Source organism: Anomaloglossus baeobatrachus, chromosome 3 (genome assembly GCF_048569485.1).
Source record: "Anomaloglossus baeobatrachus isolate aAnoBae1 chromosome 3, aAnoBae1.hap1, whole genome shotgun sequence".
In the NCBI taxonomy this organism is placed as follows: domain Eukaryota; kingdom Metazoa; phylum Chordata; class Amphibia; order Anura; family Aromobatidae; genus Anomaloglossus; species Anomaloglossus baeobatrachus.
Window position 1 is genome coordinate 107,112,625 of NC_134355.1, and position 21,944 is coordinate 107,134,568.

The following is a 21,944-nucleotide window of genomic DNA, read 5'->3' on the forward strand; positions in this document are numbered from 1 at the left end:
CGTTCCCTCCAGTATCTGATCCATTGGAAGGGTTACGGTCCGGAGGTCAGGTCATGGGTGCTGGCTCGATCGTTCGGGCCGATCGGTTAATTGCGGCTTTCCACCGGAAGTATCCTGGGAAGCCTAGGGGTCCGGTGGCCCCCCCTGAGGAGGGGGTACTGTCATGGTTCGCCTTCCTGTCCACATGGCTAGGGGGCGGAGCCTTCTCTCAAGCCTCACTTCCAGACCCTGGATGCCTTAAAAACTGGCATTTCCAGTGAACCAGTGCCGGCTATAAGCTTAGCACTGCTTTGCCTGTGATTGCTGGTCCTGTGAGTGATATCCTGATCTGTCTGTTCCTGTGCCCTCGTGCCCTTGTCTGTGTTCCATCCCCTGGTCGTCCCTCCTGTCCTCTGTCCCCTCTCCTATTTCCCCACTCTGTTGCTTCCTCCGGTACTGACCTTGGCCTGACTTTGACTCCGCTTTTGCTCGTTCCTCCGGTCCTGCTTCTGCCCGTATGGTGTTTGACCCAGCCTGCCTGACTATTCCTTGCATGCTCTGCAGCTCTGCCTCTCAGCTGTGCTTTGAGGTAATGCATGAGAATGCTGTGAATTCACTTCCTGGTTCTCATTGCTCTGTGTAGTGTATTATACTACAGAGCTCTGGCTCCCCCTGGTGGCAGCATTACACCTCCAGACTGCAGTTGATCAATGAGGTCCCATGACTGGAAACACAGAGAAAGGAATATAAGGAGTGGTATTTCATATACGAGTCTGATTTTATTATGCTCACTTATGCAAACATATTACACAGCTTTTTATAGTCATATTAACAGTCCCCATTGGGGCTCGCAATTTAAATCATTAACAAATTTAGGGAGACAAAAAATGCAGATAGGGTCTTACCCGAGTAGGGTAGTGGATGGGAAGGGATCAGGAAGGCTCACGTGTAGTACTTGTGACAGTCACAACTACTGTATAAACGTGTACCAACAGGTGCAGCTACCCGGTGGAAGATGATAGGTGCAGATCAAGGAAAGGGTTAAACGCCGCACTGCCGTTGAAGACATTCCATAACCAAATAGATAGGAATCGTGATCTTTATTCGTCTACGCGTTTCAGAGATTATTCTCCTTCTTCAGGACCAAAAATCACTGAATATGATTTTTGGTCGTGAAGAAGGAGAATAATCTCAGAAACGTGTAGACAAATAAAGATCATGATTCCTATCTATTTGGTCTTGGATTGTCTTCAATGGCAGCACGACGTTTAGCTCTTTCATAGGTGCAGAGCAATCATCTAAATGTGACCGCCTGGAGTTAGTGGGTGGGAGAGCAGTCAGTGGGCATTAAAGGTTTTTATGGGCTACATAACAGAATATCATTTTGACACAACATAGTGTCGTTCCATATACTGTACAGAAAGAAATGCCAGGCCATGCCCACCAACTAAGCCACAAGTATACTGCTTTAATTATGCAAGGGAGGCTTTGCTCCCCCTGCATCCCTCCTGCCTGGGGTCTTACCCCCAGACCCCTGCCTCTAGTATAAACAACCCACGGCCACGTGGGCTTAAACATATGTTTCTTCCATTGCTCTCACTAACTCCAGGCACTCTTGTCCATTAACTACGGGTGGTCACGCCCCCTGGCTTTATTCCCGCCCACTAACTCCGGACGATCATTCACACCTCATGTCTTTGCTCCTGCCCACTGGCTGTGCTCCAGCCCACTAACTCCAGGAAATCACGCCCACTGGCTACTCTCCTGCCCACTAACTTCAGGAGATCACGCCCACTCACTTCCAGTCCTCGATAATACAATTATGCCCCTATCAGTATGTCTTTGGAGTGTGGTAGAAAACTGGAGACCCCAGAGAAAACTGACCGAAAGACGAGGAGAACATACAAACTCCTTTCAGATGTTTTCCTTGGTAGGATTGAACCCCACTAACCAATAATGCAAAGCAACTAAACAGTTGGGCCAATTAATTTAGAGTCGCACCTGCAATATGTATTCCCCTCTAGCAACAGGCTGGTGTAGATTTCAGTTTCATTGTACACCAGTTTTCTATTGTACATTGTAGTAAATTGTAGGGGATGTCTCTCCCAAATAACCCCCCACTCCACTTTCTAGAAAAGTGGCATGAGCGGCAGAAAAGTTATGTAGAATTTACGACGTTTGTGTCAGAAAGCTGCCTTAGGAGGATCATAAATGCCCCCAATATGATCACGATTCCAGGAATCCTTCCAACAGAAATGAATTTGCCCAAATCGGACCACCCTGAGAATAAAAAATGCAATTATGACCCCCCCATTTGTTTGTCTAATAAGCCACATTTCCATTAAGATGTAAGTGAAGAGGATACCGTAAGCTATAAAGTTGTTTTCTTTTATCAAGTTATTAAAGTTGTAAGTTTGATTCGTACATCGTATTATTGCACTTTTATAAGTTGTTAGATCATTAATGAATTAATAGTCATTGCTTTGTAGCAATTATAAAATGTAGCATTGCCGCTTGTTTCCAGTCATTAGTTAATTCCATTAATCAATGCGGTTAGTTTTTTTTATTATATACATTTATAGGTAATATAGTTTTTCTGTTATTATGCAATTAATTCTTTAGGTACTCCAGTATATTTTTAGGTACCAATTAAAGTAATTAATTGGTTCAGGGAAGTTTATTGTTAATTATCTCATGCTATTAAAGTTATTGATAAGCGCTAAGGACTCGTGGTAATTAATATAACTTTATTAATTACACTCAATAGATTGGTTTGAATTAAATGCAAAGTAACATAATTAAATGTTAATGATTTGTGTACCATGGTAAAACCGCCACCTGCGACTTGTGGTTATATCCGAGTATGATGGCGGCTCCTAGGTAACATCAATGTTTGTTCATAGGAAAGAAAACTTTTATTGAGTTGTTAAAAAAATTAAAAAAAATGCAGGTTCTTTGCTACTTTTCCCTTTAGTAAAATATGGAAGTTGCCACAATGACACAACTTACAACAAACCTTTGGCAACTCTGTCTCTCCTTAGAGGCCTGACTGTCCTTTGAAAGAATCAGTGGTAATAGACAAGGTAGAAAGAACCAGATAGAGTATGTGCCCACGATCCGGATGATGAAGTGTTCTGGACGCAGAGTACTTTTCCTAGGGGAGTACGCTAGTGTCCTGTGTGGGAGAACACACTCTATGTGCCAACGATCTGGACAAAGGATCGTTCTGGACACAGCACACTATCTCTGGCAGAGAACACTAGTGTCCTGTGTGGGAGAACTCGCTGTATGTGCCAATGATTTGGATGATGGAGCGTTCTGGACGCAGCGTATTTTCTCTGGCGGAGAATGCTATTGTCCTGTGTGGGAAAACGCACTGTACGTGCCCACAATCCGGATGATGGCGCATTCTGAACACAGCGTACTTTCTCTGGCTGAGAACACTAGTGTCCTGTGTGGGAGAATGCACTCTATGTGCCCACAATTCGGATGAAGGAGCATTCTGGATGCAGTGTACTTTCTCTTAATGAGACACTAGTGACCTGTGTGGGAGAACGCTGTATGTGCCCACGATCCAGATGAGGGAGCGTTCTGGACGCAGTGTCCTTTGTCTAGTGGAGACGCTGGTGTGCTGTGAACGCTGTACATGCACACAATCAGGATTAGTGACAGAGTATTTTTGCTATGTTCTCCCTCTGAGAACACTCGTGTCTCTACAAGAATAAATTGACATGATGTGGCTCAGTATTCCGCAACACATGTCCGTTTAGGGAGCGTATAAAAGAAGCACAGTGGGCATGGGATTTCTATAAATCCAATCCACTGTGCATGTGCTGTACAATGCAGCGTTTTAGATGCGCCAAGAGCATGCCACATCCAAAACGCTGCAAACACTGACCCTGCGCACTCACCTTTAGTGTTCACCCTGCCCACATGCACTGTCATTAGTTGTGATTTTAAGGGAGCGATCTTGTTGCGTGGTCACAGTGGCTGTGTTGTCTTTATGTTCCATGAATTTGCAATGTCTGATATTATTTCTGATTCTTTTCTTGCTGTAGTACCCATATAAAGCTCCAGACTGCTGTGTAGACCTACCTGTAGCATTTTCCATCTCATGGACACCACAGGTAAGAATATGTTTTGTACATACCAAGTACATTTTCTATTCAGTTTTATTACGTGAGTGTATGATAGGACTGTTGTTCTTTGGGGTTGTACAGAAAGCAAAAATATCTACTTTCCAGCCATCAAATTCAGAAATATGTGAAGGAGTTCCTCTGTAAATACATTTGTGTTGTCTCTCCACCAGTACAGCCTCCAAGGCAGGGACAGGAATGTTTTTTTCTGTTACTAATCCTTTTACCTATCATGGTGGATATATGACCTTCTGATCTGATATACTTTTAACCACATATCCTGTCGGGCCATACATCGACGCTGGTGAATATGTGCACAAATGTTAAGATATACAGTCATGGCCATAAGTGTTGTCACTCTTGAAATTGTCCTAGAAAATAAAGTATTGCTCCCAGAAATGTATTGCAATTACACATCTTTTGTTATACACATGTTTATTTTCTGTGTCTGTATTGGAACAACACAAACCCCCGCCCCCCCAAAAAAAACAAAATAAAGGCAAATTCAACATAATTTCACACAAAACCCCAAATATGGTCCAGACAAAATTGTTGGTACATTTCCAAAATTGTGTGTAAAGAACTTTGTTTCAGGCCTCTTTCACACGTACATGCCACCGGTATGTGTTTTAGCAGTTTTTTCACGAAATGGAGAGACACGTACACACGTAGACCTATGTATTTCAATAGTTTTGGACACACGGAAGTATTTTCGCACGCAACGTGTGTCCATTCCGTACTTATGTGTGTCCATGTCTGTTTTCTCTCCGGCATCACGAGTGTCACACGGAACGCAAATGTGTCACACGTTATGCAAACGGACCACATGGATGTGTTCCGTGTGACATGCATCGGAGAAAAGACATGTGTCTGTGAGAAAAAAAAACCCAAAACTTTACTCACCTTCTCCAGCCCTGCAGTCTCTGCCGCTGCTGTCACTTGCTGCCGACCGCCGCTCATTATGCTCATTGAATATTCACTTCACTGCGGCCGGAAGCAGCAGCAGCGGGGAGTCGGCAGGACCGGAGACCGAAGATCAGCACCACGGACAGTGACACCAGGGACAGGTGAGTAGAAAGTTCCCGTTCTCCGTGTGTTATCACGGATAACACACGGAGAACACACGTAGCCCATAAACACGGCTTACGGAAGGCAAAACGCACCTCTGACACGTCCGTGAAAAACGTGCGTGGTTTTTCACGAATGTGTGAAAGAGGCCTCAAGCATGTTTTATTCCTTCACTTTCACCTGTGGCAAGTAGCAAGTGTGGGCAATATGAAAATCACACCTGAAGCCAGATAAAAAGGGGAGAAGTTGACTCAATCTTTGCATTGTGTGTCAGTGTGGGCCACACTAAAGGCCCCGTTACACACAGAGATAAATCTTTGGCAGATCGGTGGTTGCAGTGAAAGCATGGAAATATTGTTCCATTTGTACACAGCCACAAACCTGGCACTGATTGTTCACAATTTCACTGCAACCACAGATTTGCCAAAGATTTATCTCTGTGTGTAAAGTGGCCTTAAGCATGGAGAACATAAAGAGAAGAGAACTGTCTGAAAACTTAAGAATCAAAAATGTTGAAAAATATCAATAAATTTCAAGTCCATCTCCAGAGATCCTGATGTTCCTTTGTTGATGATGAGCAACACAACGAAGAAGTTTACAACCCATGGCACTATAGATAATCTTTGCTGGACATGGATGACAGAGAAAAATTTATGAAAAGTTGAAACACAGGATGGTCTGGATAACTGATAAGCAGCCCCCACCAAGTTCTCAGGGTGCATCAGTGTCAGCGTGAAATGTCCGTTAACATTTGATTGAAATGAAACGCTATGGTTAGGCTAGTTTCACACTTGCGTTGGACGGCTTCCGTAGCATTGCGTTTTGTGACGGATGCAACGGATGCTACAGATCGTACAAAACAACAGAAAGCTTTTTTTTTTAATTTTTTTTTTTTTATTCTTTACAGTTTTACCGGCAGCAGACTATTGTGAACAATCAGCTGATCGCTTTCAATAGCCGGCGGCCGGTCGCTCAGCTGAGCGCTATCACTTGCCGGCGGCCGAGCATGCCGGCGGGCGGGCGCTCAGCTGAGCGCTGTCACTTGCCGGCGGCCGAGCATGCCGGCCGGCGGGCGCTCAGCTGAGCGCTGTCACTTGCTGGCGGCCGAGCATGCCGGCGGGCGGGCGCTCAGCTGAGCGCTGTCACTTGCCGGCGGCCGAGCATGCCGGCGGGCGCTCAGCTGAGCGCTGTCACTTGCCGGCGGCCCAGCATGCCGGCGGGCGGGCGCTCAGCTGAGCGCTGTCACTTGCCAGCGGCCAAGCATGCCGGCGGGCGGGCGCTCAGTTGAGCGCTGTCACTTGCCGGTGGGCGGGCATGTTGGCAGGCGCTCAGCTGAGCGCTGTCACTTGCCGGCGGGCGCTCAGCTGAGCGCTGTCACTTGCCGGCGGCCGAGCATGCCGGCGGGTGCTCAGCTGAGCGCTGTCACTTGCCGGCGGCCCAGCATGCCGGCGGGCGGGCGCTCAGCTGAGCGCTGTCACTTGCCAGCGGCCAAGCATGCCGGCGGGCGGGCGCTCAGTTGAGCGCTGTCACTTGCCGGTGGGCGGGCATGCTGGCAGGCGCTCAGCTGAGCGCTGTCACTTGCCGGCGGCCCAGCATGCCGGCGGGCGGGCGCTCAGCTGAGCGCTGTCACTTGCCAGCGGCCAAGCATGCCGGCGGGCGGGCGCTCAGTTGAGCGCTGTCACTTGCCGGTGGGCGGGCATGCTGGCAGGCGCTCAGCTGAGCGCTGTCACTTGCCGGCGGGCGCTCAGCTGAGCGCTGTCACTTGCCGGCGGCCGAGCATGCCGGCGGGTGGGCGCTCAGCTGAGCGCTGCTGTCACTTGCCGGCGGCCGAGCGCTCAGCTGAACGTTCAGCCACCGCGAGAAAAAATAAAGTTTGTGATTTTAAAAAAAAAAAAAAAGAGCATGCGCAGTGAAATCCTGAGGATTCCGCTGCTCAAAACAACGTTACATGTTGCGTTCCTCCCGCTGGGCGGTAGCAACGGAGCGTCGCCTAGCGGAAGCAACGTAGGTCCTTTTGGTACAATCCGTCAACCATACAAGTCTATGGGAAACAGCAGAATCCGTTAACGGATTCCGCTGTTTTCCAAAAGGGCGGATTGTAATGGAAGGAAAACAACGCAAGTGTGAAAGTACCCTAAGAGCTCCATTAGGACCCCACTGAAGGGGAGCGAGAAAAAAAAACCGTAAAACAGAAAATCGGTCGGGGGTAAAGGAGTTAAAATTGCTGTTGGGAGAAGGCACCTTCAAATATGACAGACTAGGAGCAATTTGAGAAAGAGTGGTCCAAAATTCCAGTTGAGAGGTGTAAGAAGCTTGTTAATGGTTATAGGAAGCCATTGATTGCGGTTATTCTTTCCAAAGGATGTGAAACCAAATATTAAGTTGAGGGTGCCAACAATGTTGCTATGCCCATTTTTGACCCATTTGTGTGAAATTATGTCCCATTTGCCTTTTCTCTCCTTTTTTTTTTTTTTTTGTGTTGTTCCAGTAGACACAAAGGAAATAATCATGTGTAATTGCAATAAACTTCTGTAAGGGTATGTGCGCACTAAGCGTTTTTTTCACGCTGCGTTTTTATGTGCGTTTTTGTCTCAAAAAACGCACCCGCGGCTAAAAAAACGCGGCAAAAACGCATGCGTTTTTGCCGCGATTTGGTGCGTTTTTTGCTGCGTTTTTGCTCACTGCGTTTTAATCAGTGCACAATGCCATTAAAGATTGTTGATGAAAAAAAAAAAAAAAAAAAAGGTCTGATGTCATTTCCTTCTTCAAAATGTTCATTGTATGCAGGAGAGCAGACAGCTGCAGAACTACAAGGCTCAGCATCCTCCATTCACTAGTGTATGCAGTTTTTTGCCCAAAAAGAAAAAAAAAATGACATGGGCTTCGCCATATTTTTGTATGCTAGCCGGGTACAGCAGGCAGGTACGGGCTGCCCCCAACCCCCAGCTGCCTATTTGTACCCGGCTGGGAACCAAAAATATAGAGAAGCCCTTTTTTTTTTAATTATTTCATGAATTTCATGAAATAATTAAAAAAAAAAAATGACGTGGGCTTCGCCTAATTTTTGAGTCCAGCCGGGTACAACTAGGCAGCTGGGGATTGGAATCCGCAGTGCAGGGTGCCCAAGATCTCTGGGCACCCCCACTGCGAATTGCAGTCCGCAGCCACCCCAGAAAATGGCGCTTTCATAGAAGCGCCATCTTCTGGCGCTGTATCCAACTCTTCTAGCTGCCCTGATGCCGGGTGGCTAGCTAGGTAATAATGGAGTTAGGGCTAGCTGTATATTATCAGCTAGCCCTAAGCCCGAAATTCATGGTGTCACGCCAATATTAGACATGGCCACCATGAATTTCTAGTAATGATAAAAAAAAAAAAACAACACACAGAAAATTTTTTTTATTAGAAATAAAACACAACACAATTAGTGACTCCATCTTTATTGAAATAAACCCCCCCTCCGCAGTAATCCTGGGTCAGGGTCCCGCGCCGTCCAATCTGGATCCAATATCATCTGATCGGTTTGCTGGAAGGCAAAGCGATCAGATGATGTGTCAGGATCAAGTGCCTGAATCACATAACACATCAGCTGATTGTATAAAAGCCGGTTATACAATCAGCTGATGCATCAGTGCAAAAAAAAAATAAAAAAAAAAATACATACTCACTTATGTGCTGATTACCGGCAGCTCTTGCAGCGATCGGATGAGAGTCTGATCCTGTCCGATCGCTGCCGGAGCTGCCGGTAATCAGCTGATGAAGTCCCCTGACGGCAGGATCAGCTGATAGCCGGCCGGGCGACACCGCGAGAATTACGATCAGCTGATGCGTCAGGTGACTGCATCAGGTGATCCACCGCCAGGTCCTGCAAGCAAGGTCCTGCCCCGGGGAGACTGCACACAGCCGGAGCGGCGGGACCGGGACAGGAGCGGACATGGCACCGGGACCCTGCAGACGCAGACAGGTGAGTATATATGACATTTTTTTTTTTCTACTGTTCACTTTTGTTTTCGCCGCTGACTCCACCTCCCGCCCAGACATGGCGCCGCACGGAGCTGACATGCACAGGACGGGAGGTGGACGCAGCGGTGACGGTACCGGGAGGATTCATGCTTCTGTGTTTACCAACAGAAGGAATCCTCTTCCTGTACACGTCACTGTAGTACCCACCCCTTGCGTTTATAGCTGCGTTTTTAGTCATAGAAACGCAGCTATATTTGCAATGTGCCTTTTTCATTGCGTTTTTGAACATCTCATTGAACTCAATGGGTGAAAAACGCAGTGAAAAACGCAGAAATAATTGACATGCTGCGTTTTTGTGGTCACCACAAAAACGCAGCTAAAAAAAAACGCTGTGTGAGGACAGCACTTCTGAAAACCCATTGACATTGCTGGGGAAGCAATGTCACTGCGTTTTCAGCACAAAAACGCGGTAAAAACCGCCGCTAAAAACGCGGCAAAAACGCCTAGTGCGCACAAGGCCTAAGAAATACTCTATTTCCTGAAGGAATTTCAAGGGTGCCAACACTTTCGACCATGACTGTACATTGACATATGTATGTGATCAAAATCGTCGGATTTAGTGTCCTTCTGCTCTGCTTGTACTAGATGTTCAGCTACAATTTTTATGCATATTCTTCTTCTTCTTTTTTTTTTTACAAACCATTATAATATTCCCTGAATGTGACATTCTCACACTGTGCCTGGGTGTTCGTTTTAGAACGTATCAGTTTGTGGATATAATATTTGTATATTTCCGTTTTTTGTTTTTTTTTAAATGCATACATGTTCACTGAGTAAAATAAAATGGTGCAGCAGCAAAAGGGTTCAAATAACATACTGTTTAGTATATCCATGTTATATCTCCTCCATTGGTGAATTTTGCTGATAACCCGTGGCATGGACTGCCCGAAGTCTGTGTTGTGGGCTGCATTATCCTGCTTGTTGTCCTTAGTCCCCATTCTTTAGTGCAGGAGCGAGTGCAGTAAGATCCTATGACACTCTCTTCCCCAGTGGAGGCTGCACTCTAGTAGCAGGAGAAGAATGCTGTAGTAGCCTGCAGACTTTGGGTAGTCCGTTTATAATGTTGCCAGCAAAAACGCTAATAGTGATTTAGAAATACAATTCTGTCTTTGAGTCTTGAGCTATAATTGTATTCTTATGAAGCACGCTTAAAGAGATCAGCTGAGTCTGGATTATTACAAGCAAGGCTTAAAAGCAAAAGAGACTATAGCCACTAACAGATGTCTAGCTAGAAAAGAAACTTCTTTATAGATAGCCTGTGTCATGATTCATGCATGGCGCTGCCAGTCCTGAGCCTGTGCATGTATCCTGCTTCCAAGGTTTAGATCTGTTGGAAGGGGCCTGTTCGGTCTGGCCTCTTTCCGGGGGTCACACCGCCATATGTTGGTGCTGCTGCCTCCAGGACGCCGCCACTGATATTTCTGGCTCTGGTGTGTGCTCCATTCCTGTGAGAAGTTGTCTGTTTCTTGTCTTGCTACCCGGTACTGTTTGTCCTGACCTCCATTCCCCTTACCTGACTTGACCTCCGAACCTCCTCCCAACCTGACCTGACCTCCATTCCCACAACCTGACCTCTGTTTCCCCAGCCTGATCTGAACTCTGTTCCTCCTGCCCGTCCGTACCTCTATGTCCTCCAGTCTACTGTCCTGTCCCGTGTCCCCAATGTCCTCCCCTGTGCTTACTTTCTCTCCCGGTATCCGACCTCAGCTCTGTTCTTTGACTTTGGATAGTTTCCTCCTCGGTACAGATGTGACATCCCGGCATAGACCCTGACTGATCAACTATCCCTGCTCTTGTGTTAGCGACCTCTAGTAGGCTTCTGTCTAACCACACTTAGGAGTTCTTTTCCTTCCCGAGTCGCTGCGACCCCAAGTGGTAGCTTGGCAGCCTGTTTGGGTTCCTTGACCCTCATCAGTGTATCGTTGAGACTTTTACTTATACTTTATCTACCTCTCCTAGATGATACTTGTAAGATAAACTCTGTGATTCTGCAAGGGAGCTAATTTTCATACTTTCCATGGAACATTGTCTGTAGGACTTCATAATCAGCTAGTCTCTTTAAGGCCTCTTTCACATGTCCATGCAAAACACACATTTTGCACGTTCCATGGTGTAGGTGTGTATGTGTGTTCGTTTGTGTATTTAGCGTGTGCACACAAACACCATGAACTTCTAGACTCGCCTGTCTCTGCCATTGCTGTCTTCGGCGCTGCTGCTTCTGGGTCCACAGTGCAGTGAATATTCATGAGCATAATGAGCAGGCCCGGAAGCATGTGACAGCAGCACCGAAGACCTTGATTTGTAGAGTAGCATACTTACCACAGGTGGCACTTGTAAGAGAGTACACATATATATATATATATATATATATATATATATATATATATATATAATATATATACAGTGCCTACAAGTAGTATTCAACCCCCTGCAGATTTAGCAGGTTTGATAAGATGCAAATAAGTTAGAGCCTGCAAACTTCAAATAAGAGCAGGATTTATTAACAGATGCATAAATCTTACAAACCAACAAGTTATGTTGCTCAGTTAAATTTTAATAAATTTTCAACATAAAAGTGTGGGTCAATTATTATTCAACCCCTAGGTTTAATATTTTGTGGAATAACCCTTGTTTGCAATTACAGCTAATAATCGTCTTTTATAAGACCTGATCAGGCCGGCACAGGTCTCTGGAGTTATCTTGGCCCACTCCTCCATGCAGATCTTCTCCAAGTTATCTAGGTTCTTTGGGTGTCTCATGTGGACTTTAATCTTGAGCTCCTTCCACAAGTTTTCAATTGGGTTAAGGTCAGGAGACTGACTAGGCCACTGCAACACCTTGATTTTTTTCCCTCTTGAACCATTGAACCAGGCCTTGGTTTTCTTGGCTGTGTGCTTTGGGTCGTTGTCATGTTAGAAGATGAAATGACGACCCATCTTAAGATCCTTGATGGAGGAGCGGAGGTTCTTGGCCAAAATCTCAAGGTAGGCCGTGCTATCCATCTTCCCATGGATGCGGACCAGATGGCCAGGCCCCTTGGCTGAGAAACAGCCCCACAGCATGATGCTGCCACCACCATGCTTGATTGTAGGGATGGTATTCTTGGGGTCGAATGCAGTGCCATCCAGTCTCCAAACGTCACGTGTGTGGTTGGCACCAAAGATCTCGATCTTGGTCTCATCAGACCAGAGAACCTTGAACCAGTCTGTCTCAGAGTCCTCCAAGTGATCATGAGCAAACTGTAGACGAGCCTTGACATGACGCTTTGAAAGTAAAGGTACCTTACGGGCTAGTCTGGAACGGAGACCATTGCGGTGGAGTACGTTACTTATGGTATTGACTGAAACCAATGTCCCCACAGCCATGAGATCTTCCCGGAGCTCCTTCCTTGTTGTCCTTGGGTTAGCCTTGACTCTTCTGACAAGCCTGGCCTTGGCACGGGTGGAAACTTTCAAAGGCTGTCCAGGCCGTGGAAGGCTAACAGTAGTTCCATAAGCCTTCCACTTCCGGATGATGCTCCCAACAGTGGAGACAGGTAGGCCCAACTCCTTGGATAGGGTTTGTACCCCTTGCCAGCGTTGTGACCCTCCACGATCTTGTCTCTGATGGTCTTGGAATGCTCCTTTGTCTTTCCCATGTTGACCTAGTATGAGTGCTGTTCACAAGTTTGAGGAGGGTCTTAATTAGTCAGAAAAGGCTGGAAAAAGAGATAATTAATCCAAACATGTGAAGCTCATTGTTCTTTGTGCCTGAAATACTTCTTAATACTTTAGGGGAACCAAACAGAATTCTTGTGGTTTGAGGGGTTGAATAATAAATGACCCTCTGAATAAACTTTTCACAATTTAAAAAAAAAAATAAAAAAAGAAATAACATTCTTTTTTGCTGCAGTGCATTTCACACTTCCAGGCTGATCTACAGTCCAAATGTTACAATGCCAAGTTAATTCTGAATGTGAAAACCTGCTAAATCTGCAGGGGGTTGAATACTACTTGTAGGCACTGTATATATATTATACATATATGTATATGTGTGCATCAAACATAGCGGCCATTGTGCCTGTGCAGTTTCATCTCCAAACCAGTAAGACGGTGTATAAAGATGTTTGGAAATTTCTAACTCAATCCTGGAAAATGTCCAGTTAATTTATAACTTTTTTTTTTTTTCCCCCCAATCCCATCTCTGACATGTTTGCAGATGGTGGTTTGGCATAGCCCTGTTCAAAATAATGAAGTCAGTTTGTAGAAAGGAGATTACGCCTCTGAGACGGCTGGTATTTGTGGGAAAAATGTCCACTGATTTCTTTCTTTTGATCTTTCCAGTTCGTATAACCCGCCTGCTACTATTCAATAAAATATTTATATGAAAACATGAGGGTTTCCTTAATTTTAGATATTTTTCTTCTCCATCAAAGCAATAGTCAGAAGTCTGCATACAACATATGGTAGTAATCAGAATATATGTTCATATAGGCTGGATAATAAGAACAGGCGGTGTATGTGGAGATGTAAACATGAGGATCACATTGTATTATACACAGCAAACAATGCCAGATTTTTGTCAGCATGTTGAACTGAAATTTTGTGATCATTTTGCATAACTTGGTCTTCAGACAGCAGAATTGTCATCCTCTAAATCAGGGGTCTCAAACTCAGCTGGGTGTATGGGCCGCACAGAGGAAAAAAATTATTTGGCGGGCCGCATTCTTTGCAGGACAAAGTGACATTTTTATTCGTACTATATATAATATAATTTATTTTTTTTACACACCTTTGGATCACTAATTTTGAACATTTTCACTTGTTTATTATAGCAAACGTGCACATTCTTTGTTTAAATTTTTAAAAAAACATTTTTTTTTTTTTTTCTTTACATTTTATTCCTTTCTTGTAACTAATAGTCTTACAATTAGCACTATATGGAAATTTTGACCAAAATCTTTCAGTAATGTTCCCCATCTTGTTGTAACGTGCCCATCCTTGTCCCCTTGTAGTATTGTGCCCCATCCTAGTCCGCATCCCACAGTAATGTGCTCATCCTTGTCCCCATCCTAAAGTAATATTCCCCATCCTTGTCCCCTTTTTGTAATGTGCCCCATCCTACTCCCCATCCTACAGTAATGTGCCCATCCTTATCCCCATCCTATAGTAATGTCCCCAGCCTTGTCCCCATCTTATCGTAATGTGCCCATCCTGTACTAATGTGTTCATCCTTGTATCCATCCTATAGTAATGTCCCCAATCTATAGTAATGTGTCTATCCTTGTCCCCTTGTAGCAATGTCCCCATCCTATAGTACTGTCCCATCCTATAGTAATGTCCCCATTCTATAGTAATGTGCCCATCCTATAGTAATGTGCCAACCTTGTCCCCATCCTATAGTAATGTCCCCAGCATTATCCCTATTCTATAGTAATGTTTCCCATCCTTGTCCCCTTGTAGTAATGTCCCTATCCTGTAGTACTGTGCCCATCCTAGTCCCCATCCTATAGTAATGTGCTCACCTTGTCTCCATCCTATAGTAATGTCCCCAGCTTTGTCCCCATTCTATAGTAATAATGTCCCCATCCAATAGTATTGTGCCCATCCTTGTAATGTCCCAATTCTATAGTAATGTCCCAATCCTATAGTAATGTCCCCAGCCTTATCCCCATCCCATAGTAATGTGCGCACTTTGTCCCCATCCTGTATTAATGGGGGGGGCAGTGGCTATAACTTACCGATCGCTCTCGTTCTCACCTTCCACAGACTCCGGAGTGAAGCTGAGGGGGGCGGTCTCCGGCCCCAGATCCACAGTGATTGGAGAGATCAGTCACATGGCCGGTCTCTCCAATCAGAGCTGGGGGCGGGTGAAACAGAGGTCACCCAGCTCCAGCCAATGATCAGTGCTACAGCTGCACTGACCATGGCTAGATTTCAATGTTTCAGCCATTTTCAATTACAGAAACATTACAGTGGCTGTGATTGGCTGAGCGGCGTTCGTCAGCCAATCACAACCTCCGTAGGACCGGGGAGGAAACACCACCCCTCCTGAGGTCCCTTCCTCCCCAAATTTTAAGGTATTTGCAAAGCAATCGCAGCCACCGGGGCTCCGGGCTTGCGATTTCGCCATGACGTACTTGGTATGTCATGGGTCCTTAAGTACCAGGGAGCCATGACGTACACAGTATGTCATAGGTCTCTAAGGGGTTAATGTGCCGTCCTTCACACACACTCACAAAAAAAGCCAAAAAACACACCATTCATCTCACCTGTCCCACGTTCCCTCGGCTGCCTCATCTTTGCTTCGTGCGGCCCCCAGGCCCGTGCCCCCGGTGACTATCGCAGCCAGTGCAGGGGCCGTAGCCACTGACATAAAGCGCAGACAGCGGCTGCGACCCCTGCACCAGCCACGATAATCACCGGGGGCACGGGCCTGGGGGCCGCACGAAGCAGCCTGAGGGGCCGCATGCGGCCCGCGGGCCGCGTGTTTGAGACCCCTGCTCTAAATAATGGACAGTGGTCCCCCAATGATTCTTAAAAAAAAAAAAATGCAGAAAAGGGCCTGCAGATATCCATTAATTTTCATAAAAGTCTATATACATTTTGGAAACATTTGTATCGACAGGTAAAACACTTTTAAAGGGGTTTTCTGAGATCACAATATTGATAGTCTATTCTCAGGATTCACAAACCAACATAAGTACCGGATCACCAAGAGCAAGATAAGTAGTCATCCAAGGCTACTGCTGCCATATCTTCAGTCTCATCAGATAAGGAGTTATGTCATCCAGTGCTACTGCTGCCATATCTTTAGCCTCATCAGATGAGGAATTGTGTCATCCATTGCTACTGCTGCCGGATCTTTAGCCTCATCAGATGAGGAGTTTAGTTTTGAAAAGTATTTAGATGACAGAGCAGCAAAGCGTTGCTGTAGGAAAAAAAAGATTCCTCTCCCATAGCAAACAGATTGACCATATTTCAGCAACATTTTTCATTCGCTTTCAAAAAAGTTGAAGAGTTCAACTGTTCATCAAAACTGGTTTTCCAGTCCGTTACGTTCGCAGGACGTCCACTCAGGTTACACTTACTTGACTGCACGGACACCCGGATTTCAAGTCAGTACTATGCAGACTTCCACACACACACACACTGACATATTCCACTGACTCCTGGTCAATATTCACACACCGTTTTCATGACCGTAACCTTCTGCAAAGGTATCTTTCCAGGGCATCACAGCCATCTATATACTGACTCCTGTCAGTGCAGAGCACCTCCTGCTCGTAGACTGCCCATATGGCAAACAGTTTCATTAAAACATATAAGACACACCTGTGGGTGGAGGTATGTGGATAGCCAGACCCAGCCATCTCTCCAGCTATCCAGAAACCTGGCCCTTGTGTATGCCATAACAAAACTTGTAGCACTACAGGTATCACCATAGACATTCCAGGTTTACATCCCAGAGGACCGTCACCTCTGGGATACATACCAGCCACTTACAATGTAGCCATTTGCCATCTTACCGCGTTCCGCTCCTTACATATTGTATTACCCACTAAGACAAGTCTAAGGTGGTATGATGTATTGTATATGCAAATGGAGCTGCAAATGTATATGAAGAGTTAATAAGATACTTAAGTAGTCCCTACAGAAGTGAGTGTTTTATATCCACATAGTTATCTGTAAATGGTATACAGGGATATAATGATAGAAAGCTCATGTGTTTATAATTCATATATTTGCAGTGTTCTATACATATCTGAACACTCTTAGATGCACAAAGTATAATATGGTGACAAGGATACACAGAGTGTGGTGTTAGCCGCAAGACAGAAAAACCTGCGGTGGTATAGAGAATCAATGTGTGTAGACAGGCTGCAAAAATATGTCAAGGTATGCCGAAACGTGTGTCGAGATGTGCGTGGCATATGGGAGGCCTGGCTTTATTAGAACTTCACATGTAACCATTATTTTTAATTTTGACAGAATTTTGCAGCCTATATAATATTAGGGTCCCTGGGTACAACATGAAAGATTAAATAAATTCTTTAGAATTTCCTAAAAAGTGATATAACGGATAACAACCAGGGAAATAAAAAGAAAACCAGGACCAGAAAAATAATAAAAAATAAAATTTTATTGGCAATATATCAAAAATAAAAACAAAACATGGGAGAAATTTAATAATAGACATATGTGAGTATACAGAGAATCAAGAGGTAGTCGCATAGTGATAGAAGAGCCAAAGAGTTCCCCCTAATATGTGATGTCTCCATAATAATGATGAAGCCACAAAAATATAAGTAAAAGGGTCTAAAGTAGGTATTGATGCTACTGTATATGAGAAGTAGTCAATACCCAGGAAGAAGACAAATGAGGATATGAAGTCAGTTTGTGCAATAAGGCAGATAAGCCAATAAAGTGCTGTAAAAGTTTTAGTGATCGAACTGCAGTAAAGGTATACTAATAAGAAAGTAAATACATGGATCCAAAATGTGGATAGATTGTCATCGGGGGCACACAATGAGGGGTATGCTGAGTACCTCCACATGCGTTTCACATTGGGCATTATACTGGAGGTGAGAAGTGGCAATCAGTGGACAATTTATTACTTAACTGCATGCTCTGGATGGCTGATTAGTTACTATTAGGGATGAGCGAATGTATTCGCCACTATTCGGTATCCGACGGATAATAGGGTATCCGAGGTATCCGCTATCCGACGGCTAATATGGTATTCCCTCCGGTACTTTCATTTTTGTTTCTGGACTTCTGGCGCCATTTTCCAGCCAATGAACACATCTGTCATTGCTTGCCCTCACAGTAACGCCGCAGCCATCTTTGTTGTGGTGTTACTGTGATTGGCTTGGCCGCACAGCATCATAGGGGCTATATAATCCAGCGGTCATTATGGTCAGTCGGTCTCTCCCTCTCTCCTTCTTACTCACCGATCACGGGCACGGCGCTGCAGGCTCTCACACTGTGACGGGTTCTCCTGCTTTTGAAAATGCCGGCCGCACATTAATCAATCTCGTATTCCCTGCTTCCCCTGCCCACCGGCACCTATGATTTGTTGCAGTCAGACACGCCCCCATGGTGAGTGACAGCTGTCTTACTGCAACCAACCACAGCCGCCGGTGAGCGGGTCTATATCGTGTAGTAAAATAAATAAATAAATAATGTAAAACAACGACGTGTGGTCCCCCCCCCCAAATGATACCCAGCTGAGGTGAGCACTCAGCAGTGGGCCGCTATTCTCAGGCTGGGGAGGTTGAGGGCCATGGTTATGGCCCCCCCTCTCGCAGCTTAGAATATGAGCCTGCTGCTGCCCCGAGAATGTCGCATGCATTAGATGCAACAGTCCTGACGTGTCAACGGGCCTTCCGGATTGCCGTGATGCGGTGGCCATCAGGGTAATATAAGGAGTTAATGGCAGCGCATCGCTGCCCCTAAATCCAAGATTAGTAATGGCAGCGTCTATGACATGCCATCACTAATCTGTAAGTAAAGTAAATAAACACAACACCAAAAAATCCTTTATTTGAAATAAAACACCAAAAAGCCCCTCTTTCACCACTTTATTAAGCCCCCAAATATGTAGGTCCGGCGTAATCCACACTCGGTGACGTCTGTGATCGAGTGCTCAGTGCAGCCTCATTCCGTGAACTACTCCGATTTTAGAGGTGTGTCCCGCGGCTCACAGCTGATGTCCGGCTCCTCCACTCAGTGCATAATTAAATTATAATTATAAATAAATAATAATTATAATTTATAATTAAAAATAAATTAAATTCTTTGCCGGGACCCGAACTCGTGAACTAATTCTCCTTAGGCAGCAGCTCTACCCATTGAGCCACTGCCTGTAATGAAAAGCATAGGAAGATTTGGTAATCTTGACCTCTGTATTGAAGTAGAGAAACCAGAAGCAGATTATTCAGCTACAAAGATGAGCGAGGGAGATGAGCGAGGGAGATGAGCGAGGGAGATGAGCGAGGGAGATGAGCGAGGGAGATGAGCGAGGGAGATGAGCGAGGGAGATGAGCGAGGGAGATGAGCGAGGGAGATGGGAGATGGGAGAGATGAGAGAGAGAGATGAGAGAGAGAGATGAGAGAGAGAGATGGTAGAGCGAGATGGGAGAGAGATGGGAGAGAGAGATTGGAGAGATGAGAAAGAGATGGATGGATAGATAGATAGTTAGATGGATGGAGGGATAGATGAAAGGATAGATGGAAGGATAGATGAAAGGATAGATGAAAGGATAGATGGAAGGATAGATGGAAGGATAGATGGAAGGATAGATGGAAGGATAGATGGAAGGATAGATGGAAGGATAGATGGAAGGATAGATGGAAGGATAGATGAAATGATAGATGGAAGGATAGATGGAGGGATAGATGGAGGGATAGATAGATGGATGGAGGGACAGATAGATGGATAGATAGAGGGATAGACAGAGGGATAGACAGATCAATGGATAGATAGGTAATGGATAGATAGATTAAAAAGGATAGATGGATAGATAGACCGGCAGACCGATGTCAAACACATAGCCTTATATTTAGCCAAAAAAAATAAATAATTAAAAAAAAAAAAGCGACGTGGGGTCCCCCCCATTTTTGATAGCCAGCAAGGGTAAAGCAGATGGCTGCAGCCTGTAGACCACAGCTGGCAGCTTTACCTTGGTTGGGGATCCAATTTGGAGGGCCCCCAGGCTCCTTTTTATAATTATTTATAAATAAATAATAATAAAAAAAAAAAATCGGATTCCCCCCCAAATTGGTTTACCAGCCAAGGTAAAGCGGACAGCTGTGGTCTGGTATTCTCAGGGTGGGAAGGTCCATAGTTATTGGCCCTTCCCAGCCTAAAAATAGCAGGCCGCAGCCGCCCCAGAAGTGGCGCACCCATTAGATGCACCAATCCTGGCTCTTCGCCCCAGCTCATCCCGTTGCCCTGATGCGGTGGCAAACGGGGTAATAAATGGTGTTGATAACAGATGTGTAATGTCACCTGACATCAAGCCCAGCAGTTGGTGATGTGATGGCATCTATCAGATACCCGACATCACCATCTGTCAGTAATAAAAGTAGAAGAAAAAAAATAGACGACAAAAAAAAATATTATTTGAAAAAACACTCCCCAAAACATTCCCTCTTTCACCAATTCATTGTAAAGAAAAAAAAATCTCCTGTAATCCATTTTGGAAGTCCCACGACGACTCTGGACCTTCTAGAATATGGGGGGCATGCTCAGGGAACGTGTCCCCCATTTTCTAGGAGTGCAGACCCTCCATGTGAGGAGTGTGGGTGCAAAGAATCTGCACCCACACTCCCCGGGTCACAGCAGCGGTGTGCATGCAGCCAGCGCAGCTCCACAGCCATTCTCAGGGAACACAGGAAGCTGAGCTGAGTCTGACAGCCGCGCTCTGCACATGCGCATACCGTATATTGTGAAGGAGGAGGGTTGTGGGAGATCAGCTTTGCAAAAAAGGTAAAAGTAGCGGGGGAGACACCGGGAGGGTATGGGGGGGCACTTAGCTGGACTCGGGGAGTAGTTTTCAGAGGAAGAGGGTGAAAGCGGGCGGCGCGTTTGTGTGCATCCTGTCACCTTGGATGAATCGGGAGGGGACAGAAATGCAGTGAGGCACCTTCTACAGGCTGTCCCATACTGTTTCTGCCTTTTCCCATCCATTTCAGCCTTTTCCTCAGTCACCACGGGTTACCCACGGGTCCAACATAAAATTATTTGAATTTCTCATAGACTTGCATTGGGCGTCGGATATTCGCAAATACTCGAATAGCTGCGAGGTATTCGGCGGATAGCCATCGAAGCGAATAATTGGGTATTCGATCATCCCTAGTTACTATCCAATAATTCTATTACATTTACTCTCTAACGAGTACGTTATTGCTCTCTACCTGTACTCCATGCAGTATAGTGTACTGCTCTCTACCTGTACTCCATGCAGTATAGTGTACTGCTCTCTACCTGTACTCCATGCAGTATAGTCTACTGCTTTCTACCTCTACTCCATGCCGTGTGCTACGCTCCAACTGTATTGCATATAATCTTCTGCTTTCTCGGCTCTGTTAGAAGTGTACCGTGCTCTATTGGTACTGTAACCCTCTTGAGTGTTGACACACTGTGCCACAGGCTGAGCTTACCCTGGAGGGGTGTGCCTAAGTGACTGCCCGATATTCACTAGAGCCTCAGATAGTTAGGATGGGTTTGACCACAGGTAGTCACCAAATACCACTCCTGGGCAGTTCCCAGGTCTCCAGCAGGGGATTAGAGACACAGGTACGAGGTACAGGAGGCATAGGCAAAGACTAGGTCACATAATTCCGAGGTCAGGGCAGGTAGCACAGGTTCAATATATATAACCAAGGACAGGAGCGTAGAGATCAGGATAAACAATAAATGAGAACTAGAGACCAGCTACTAGGAACCTACGTTCAGGCGATTAGTGGTGGGAGGAGCTGCCTAATAAACCCCATGCTCTCTATGGATAGGCTGGGAAAGTTAAATCCTGCAGACACAGCAGGGATACATTTCTACAGGAACTGACCATGTCTCCCTGTAACCAGGAGGAGACAGCAAGGATATGCAGCAAAGTTGGAAGAGCTGCTGGAGGACTCAGCATGGAGGCCTGACACAGGAAGGAGAGCAGCTGACGCAACGAGTAGCACAATGGGAGCGCATGCGTGTTAACGCCATGACAGTGTTCTCTCCCGTTACTCCATGTCTATACAACTCTCT

The 21,944-nt window shown here is 45.5% G+C and overlaps 1 protein-coding gene across 1 annotated transcript in view; it reads left to right on the forward strand.

Annotated features, from left to right (window-relative positions):
- The window catches only part of FANCL (FA complementation group L), a 107,124-nt gene that overhangs the window by 38,011 nt on the left and 47,169 nt on the right, over positions 1–21,944 (forward strand). Inside the window, exon 7 of the mRNA XM_075339370.1 lies at positions 4,038–4,106. Coding sequence (XP_075195485.1) covers positions 4,038–4,106 — 69 coding nt within the window. The remainder of the gene's footprint in view (positions 1–4,037; positions 4,107–21,944) is intronic.